The sequence below is a fragment of the Triticum urartu genome, chromosome 7 (assembly GCF_003073215.2).
Source record: "Triticum urartu cultivar G1812 chromosome 7, Tu2.1, whole genome shotgun sequence".
Classification (NCBI taxonomy): domain Eukaryota; kingdom Viridiplantae; phylum Streptophyta; class Magnoliopsida; order Poales; family Poaceae; genus Triticum; species Triticum urartu.
In genome coordinates this window covers 117,791,949-117,799,801 of record NC_053028.1, presented here as the reverse complement: position 1 = coordinate 117,799,801, position 7,853 = coordinate 117,791,949, and the positions used below count along the sequence as shown (strand labels likewise).

The window sequence follows — 7,853 nt, the reverse complement described above, 5'->3', positions numbered from 1 at the left end:
GTGGACTTCGCCCACCGTACACCGAGCTCGAGCTATAAAACGGCCGGGGTGCCTCTCTCTTCTTCCTCACACCTGGCCTCACTTCTCCTCCTCCTTCTTCCTCCATTACTGCTTACAAAAGCTCGGGTTAGGTTCTAATGGCGGAGGCGATGCCGGACTGGTTTGCGATCCTGATATGCGTAGGGCTGGTGACACTGCTGGGGCTCTCCGTGCTCCTGTGTGTGATGATCCTCGACGAGCGTCGCGACGCTGTTGCTCGGGTGTTGGCTCTCCGCGGTGGTGGTGATCACGAGGAGTAGGTGGGGTGTGCCGGGTGCTAACCATTGTTAGGGGGGTGATTAGCTGGATGTAACACTGTTGCAAAGTTTTGCAAACAGTATATGTGTCCGAATGATTATGGTTGTGAGTCTGTTGCCTGGTGCTGTGTGAAGTTAATAAATCCACACCGTGAGAAAGTGTAGATGTAGCAACTCAGGAAAAAGAAATCTCACTCCAGAATTTTGCGAGGGAAAAACAGCTAATTTAAAGGAGTATAAACCACAACAAAAACTACACACATTAGTAGAAACGAAATAAGGTAAGGACAGCATAATCATGTATGATTCCTCTCAATTGATTTAGTTGTAGGCATCCGGGTTGGCGATAAGGTAGGCCTCGGTGGCCTTGAAGATGCCCGTGACAGAATCCTTGGCCTTGGTGATCTCATCCTTCACCTCCATGCCTGGCAGTAGCTTGTATGTCGATTCCACCTTCACCACGCTCCCACCATTAGCTGTCGGCTCCACCTTGATGTGCGATGTGGCCGTCTCAATTTCCGTGCCGATGCCACCACCCTTGATGATGGTTGACTTGCACTCGCACTTGTCCGTGTCAATGAACTCGAGCCTCTCCTTCATGAGGTTGAAGGGCATGGCTGCAAGATCAACTCTGTTTTACGCTTTGACAATCTGTACCAGACTGCAGGTGATATGAGTTGTATGTGATGCATACCTGAGGTGAAGTTGAACTACCTGACACTGCCGATGCCACCTTCTCCTTCAACGGGGTGGGCACTTGCGATGATCTGTGGTGCAAGCTTGGGGGCCAGGGTGTGCCAGTCCATGACGCCGGCACAGAAGAGGCGCGATGCAGCGACCGACGACTCAATCTCATGGGTCCAGCTGTTGGTGGAGGCCATAGCTATGAGAGAAAAGTCCACATTTCAACCCTCAACTAACCACGGCATTTGATTGTCAACCCTCAACTCTAAAACCGGTCGGATTTCAACCCTAAACTTGTCACACTGTCCACTTTACCCCCCTTGACTCGGTTTGAGGCTAGTCAAGTGGTTTTGACCCGGTCAAAGCTGACTAGGCAGCCCAGTCAGCATGCCACGCACACAGGTCCAACCTTATCCCCATCTCTCTCTCGTTTGTTCAGTCTCACCCCGATCCAAATCAACCTGCCGCCGCGTCGCCGCCGCCCGCAGCCACGACCTCCTCGCCGGCGACCGGTAACCGGGCGCGCCGCCACCGCCGCCTGGGACGCCGCCGCCCGGGGCCAGCACCTCCACCGCTGCCTGGGACGCCGCCGCCCGCGGCCACCACCTCCACCGCGGCCTGGGACGCCGCCGCCCGCGGCCACCACCTCCACCGCGGCCTGGGACGCCGCCGCCCGTGGCCACCACCTCCACCGCGGCCTGGGACGCCGCTGCCCGCGGCCACCACCTCCACCGCGGCCTGGGACGCCGCCGCCCGCGGCCACCACCTCCACCGCGGCCTGGGACGCCGCCGCCCACGGCCACCACCTCCACCGCGGCCTGGGACGCCGCCGCCCGCGGCCACCACCTCCACCGCGGCCTGGGACGCCGCCGCCCGCGGCCACCACCTCCACCGCGGCCTGGAACGCCTCCGGCCGTGGCCACCACCTCCACCTCCACCACAGGTTTGCCCTCTCTTCCCTCCCTTCCTCCCTCTGTTTCCCTTAGATTTTAGTTGCTGCTGCTAACCCTAGCCGCCGGCGAGCTACTGCTGCTAGCTTGGGCGAGTTGTTGGTGCTGCCACCGCCGGCAAGCTGCTAGCTTGGGCTAGCTTCTGCTGCTGGTCCTGCCCTTGCACCCCTTGTTAATAGTAATTTTCCCCCTCTCTCTATTGCTGAAACCGTAATAATGATTTCTTATTATGTTTTCTCATCTCTTGTAGATTGAATGGATCCTCTAGATTTCTTTGTTGTGCGATTCCATTTCAATGGTGCATTTGTGCGTGAGGGTCAAAATTTGGAATATGTTGGAGGCAGCGAGGAAATTGCTCATGTTGAGCGGCGCAGTTTGTCCTTACACACTCTCATTCTAAATCTGAAAGTGCATTACAGTGTCGCTCGACAAGGAGTAATCATGATGCTGCATTGGTTATATCCTGGAAAACAATTGTCTGATGGATTGATGGCATTAGTTGATGAAAATTCCGTGAAGTACATGCTCTCATATGAAACAGATGGAGGTGTAGTGGACATATATGTTGAGGACATTAGTAGTAATGAGCCAGAACAACAAAGTTATAGGGATGATGAAGTACCCGCGAGCGGTGATGAGAATTCAAAGCAAAGTTTTGGGGATGATGAAGTACCTGCTGGTGGTAAAGAGGAATCAAATCAAAGTGATGTTGTTGATGGCAATGGTACCGATTCTTCATCCGATAGTGACTTTGTGTTATCGGATTGCTCAACATCCGATGATGAGGTGGAGGAGATTAGGCAGAAGTACAAGGATTTCAAGAGCAAGAGCAAGGGCAAGGGCAAGGACATCACTGCTATAGAGAAGGCCATTGCACCTCCGACAAAAAAAAAGATAGTAGCTGACTCAAGTTATGAAGATGATGAATCATATGATGAAGATAGTGATGGTCAGCTTGTTGTTCATGAGTCCGAGTTTCCAAAGTATTCGAGTCAGGCTGAGGTGAAGAAATTCAGTTTGGGAATGAAGTTTAGTGGAAAGAAACAGTTCAAAGAGGCAATAGTGGACTATGGTCTTAGGAAGAGGAAGGAAATAAAATTCATTAAGGATGAGGGTGACAGGGTGAGAGCAAAGTGCACTTGGCCAACTTGCAAATGGGTTTGTTTAGCGAGGAAGACTAGCAAGTTTGAAAGCTGGCAGATTACTTCTTTCATTGATGAGCACACATGCCCAAAGAGGAGAGACAACAAGTTGGTGACATGCACCAGAATAGCCAACAAGTTTGAGAATTTGATCAAGTCAAACACTGACTGGTCAGTCCAAAATTTGAAGGCCACGGTGCAGGAGGAGATGTTTGCTAATGTACACATATCGAAGATCAAGAGAGCTAAGGCAATTGTCTCAAAAAGGATTCAAGAGTCAAAATTGGGTGAATATAGCCAAGTCTTCGATTATCAGCTAGAGCTTCTTAGAAGCAATCCTGGTTCTACTTGCATAGTGAAGCTAAACCCTGACAATGAAGTTCCAACCTTTGACAAATTCTATATATGTTTTGATGCTTGTAAGAAAGGTTTTCTGGCTGGATGCAGAAAAGTCATAGGTTTGGATGGATGTTTCTTGAAGGGGAGAGGAGGAGAGGTGTTGAGTGCAATTGGAAGAGATGCAAACCATCAGATGTATCTGATAGCGTGGGCACTTGTAGACAAAGAGACCAATGAAACCTGGGATTGGTTTGTTAGCCTGTTGTGCTCAGACTTAAAACTTGGAGATGGATCGGACTATGTTATTATTTCTGATCAGCAGAAAGTAATTCTCTTTTAATCACATTTTATCATATTACATTGTGTTGTATGTTGTATGTTCTGACTCATGTTGTCGTTGCTTGTAGGGTATTCTCAAGGCTGTTGAAAATTGGCTACCAAGAGCAGAGCATAGGAATTGCGCAAGGCACTTGTATGCAAACTGGAGGAAGACCTACAGAGAGAAGGAATGGCAGAAGCTATTTTGGGCATGTGCAAAAGCTAGTTCTCCAATGCTTTTCAATCTTGCAAGAGCGAAGTTAGCACAAGAGACTGTTGAAGGGGCAAGGGATGTGATGAAAACTGACCCACACCATTGGAGCAGGGCTTGGTTCAGGTTGGGCTCTAATTGTGACTCGGTAGACAGCAACATTTGCGAGTCTTTTAATAAGTGGATCGTGGAGCCTCGCTGTTTGCCAGCAATCAGCATGTTTGAAGCCATTAGGGTGAAGATAATGGCTAGGATAGAATATCAAAGAACCGAGTCGGACAAGTGGACTGGCACCATTTGTCCCACGGTACTTAGAAAACTGAAGAAAAGCATAAATGCCTCTGCCTATTGTCATGCTGTTTGGAATGGTGAAGATTTATATGAGGTGACTCATAGAGAACATAGGTTCCAAGTGAATCTAGAAGAGTGGACATGTAGTTGTAGATATTGGCAACTATCTGGTCTTCCATGCCCTCATGCTATATCATGCATATTTTTCAAAACCAACAACATAGATGATTACATTGACAAGTGTTATAGCATAGAAGCATTCAAGAAAACTTATGCTTTTTGCCTTCAACCTGTGGAAGGCAGACCTGCATGGCCTGTGTCTGAGAGGCCAAGACCTAATCCACCAGGGGAGATTATGATGCCCGGTAGGAAGAAAAAGCAAAGGACCAGAGAGCAACAAGAGAAGCCAAGGTGTGCCACTAGGGTTTCTAAGAGAGGTACAAAGATAAGATGCAGCATGTGCAAGCTACATGGGCACAACAGGACATCATGCAAAGCAAGAAATGGCACAGGGAGTTCAAATATACCAACTCCTGAGTAAGGCCAAGGTCCTGCTAGAAGCAAAGCACCATCAGCTGCTTCCAAACAGCCTGCTGCAAGCCAAACTGCAACAAGTAGCCAAGCACCATGTGCTAGTCAAGGGCCAAATATGGTACACTATCCAGGAAATATGCATGAGCAAACCTGATTACACTATCATGTATATATAACTAACATTTGCCATGTTTCTTGTAGCCTTCACGCCAGAGCAGCACTAGGCAGAGCAAAAGGAAGGCCACTGAGGAAGTGGCTGCACCTAACCCAAAGAGAAGGGCGCCAACTGGAAGCAGCAGCAGGTCCAACAATTTCTCCGGAAATACAATTAATGTGCAAAGAAGCTCCAATGTCAATGTTAATGTATCTACCGGCAATTCTAGCGCTAGAGCTAGCAGCAGAGTTGTCAAGCACACAAAGAAGTATGCGGGGTTTCGAAGGCTGCTTGGATTTCAATCATGAATTAGCTAGCAACATCGCTGCTTGCCAGAAATGCATTATGTATTGTGTGAGACATCTATGTGTTGTGTGTGAGACCTCATCTATGTATTGTGTGTTGAGACATCTTATGTTTTCTATTTGAGACATCTATGTGTGTTTGCAATCATCTTTTCCGTATTGATGACCAAAATGCTACCAAATGGTACCAAAATGCTGCCAAATGCTGCCCCAAATTTTGAACCGAAAAAGTGGCCCAGAAAATTCTGAAATTTTTACACAACACACTCATATTATGTTCAGATAGCTGGGAAATTTTCAACTTAAATGATTTATAGATTGAGAGGAACCATCCAATTTTTCAAATTCAGCCACTATCAGTCAAAATTTTGAACTGAAAAAAAAAGTGCCCAGAAAATTCTGAAATTTTTACACAAAAACACTCATATTGATGTTTAGAATAGCTGGGAAATTTTCAACTTAAATGGATTTATAGATTGAGAGAACCATCAATTTTTCAAATTCAGCCACTATTCGGTCAAAATTTTGAACCGAAAAAAAAGTGCCCAGAAAATTCTGAAATTTTTACACAACAACACTCATATGATGTTTAGATACCTGGGAAATTTTCAACTTTAATGGATTTATAGATTGAGAGAATCATCCATTTTTTAGATTTACACGTGGCATGCTGACTGGGCTGCCCAGTCAGCTTTGACCGGGTCAAAACCACTTGACTAGCCTCAAACCGAGTCAAGGGGGGTAAAGTGGACAGTGTGACAAGTTCAGGGTTGAAATCCGACCGGTTTTAGAGTTGAGGGTTGATAATCAAACGCCGTGGTTAGTTAAGGGTTGAAATGTGGACTTTTCTCTTGCTATGATGATCAAACTAGTACCAGTGCAAGTGATGTGAGCTGTGACTGTTGTAATGGCGCAGAGCTGCTTGATTTCCTGGAGAGCAGAAGTGAGCCCTATAAATAGGGGCTTGAAAGCAGGGGTTGGTGAAGCTTAAGCAGGGGATGGGTCTGGTAACTGGAGACTGGTAAAGGCGCCAAAGAGGTTTTCCAAATTGTATGGCACCTTCGGTGGGCTAACCTTTTATCATTGCTGGGTCTGAAAGCTCGCGCTTTTGTCAATCTTTAGTGTTATTTTTAAGCGCTTGTCAATCTTTAGTTAGGAGAAGAATGTGTTCTCTATCCAATTGGCACCACGGTCCGCGTGGGGAAATTGTTGTAGTGCTAGTACGTGATTATTAGCCAGCTGTGTTACCCATTAACAAATGCATGTGGGTGTGTACATGTATCATTACACGTAAATCAACTACTAGTTGAGATGCTGGGTTGCATTCGTCTGTAATCATAGTTTGCTCGCCGCATGTGCTGGCAAAACACATGTTATTGTTTTTTCTAATGCAAAACCATTGAATATCATGCTTTATCATCTTTGACCATGTACAATGCAAGCTGATTAGAGAGATGCCTGTGAAAGTGAAATTTTAAGCATTGATGCTTTTTATTTGTATAGCACCTAGGCACGTTTACTATAAATACAAAAAATGATGCTAAACAAAACTTGGTTTATTTTTTAAGCAACTAACCAAGGACCTTGCACTCTATCTAGTCAGTTTTATTCAAGAGATGGTCAGGGCATCTCCAATGCGGTACTTCATTTCGGCCCTTGATTGTTTTGGCACTTTTAGGACGTGGACCCCTGATTTGGGCCATCATTCTCAAGACCGATAAGTTCGGGCATCCTCTGTGTCGGTCTCCGGCAGCCTGGACCAACCCAAACGCATCAGAACCACCCCGCACCCCCTCGAACGATGCTCAAGCCTTGATGTACCCCTGCCATTCCACCCAGCCGCCTCTCCATCAAGCCGTCGTCGTTGGATCCATCATTCGCCCTTGTATCGTCCATCCCAACTGTTGTCGTCCATGCAGGACACATGGCACAACAAGTGTTCGCTCAAATTCCATAATTCATTCTTTGACATCTTCGTTGTATAGTTTCAGGGAAACACGATGGATCCAGACAAGGAGTACTTTTAGAAGGAGGAGCTCATGGGTTGTTCTTCATCAGATAATGAGGAGGAAGACAATGAAACGACGGTAATGATAGCATCTTGAAGAGACGAGCATGTTCTCGGCTCCAAGGGTTCATGATATCGAGTGTTGAATAATTTGAATTTCAATTTGAACCATGTTATTTGGAAACTTTATATTTGGATTGAATATTTATATTTTAACTATTGTTGCATTGAAATATTTATTATTTTAATTATTGTTGCATTCAAATATTAATCTTAGAATTATTTCAGTGTTAGGAGAATGACTCCGAAAAAAAGAGAAGAGGGGCATACAAGTAGGGGTCTTTTGGGGGCTACCATTGGATGGCCAGCGCCTGCCCGACTGTCAATGAACACGTTTGGACGTGTCCACGGATGTCAGAGTAATGGGCCATGGGTAGGCTAACCCAGGCCCAGAACCTTTCAAGACATCGGGGCAGGCTGCACCCCTCAAGACCCGAGGACGAAGAGCCGCCTTCTGAGAGTCGGCTGCGAGGCAGCCGACTGCCCACTCGCGGCCGAGTCCCGAGGACGACTTCAGGATGAGCCGACTCCTGACTGGCGACTTCCAGAGAAGCCAGCCAT

General features: G+C 46.9%; 1 protein-coding gene across 1 annotated transcript in view; it reads right to left on the bottom strand.

The window, feature by feature from the left end:
* Positions 1-584: 584 nt before the first annotated feature.
* The window catches only part of LOC125525815 (pathogenesis-related protein 1-like), a 47,417-nt gene continuing 40,148 nt past the window's right edge, over positions 585-7,853 (bottom strand). The window contains exon 2 of the mRNA XM_048690817.1: positions 585-913. Within this exon, the coding sequence (XP_048546774.1) occupies positions 618-913 (296 nt within the window). The 3' untranslated portion in view covers positions 585-617. The remainder of the gene's footprint in view (positions 914-7,853) is intronic.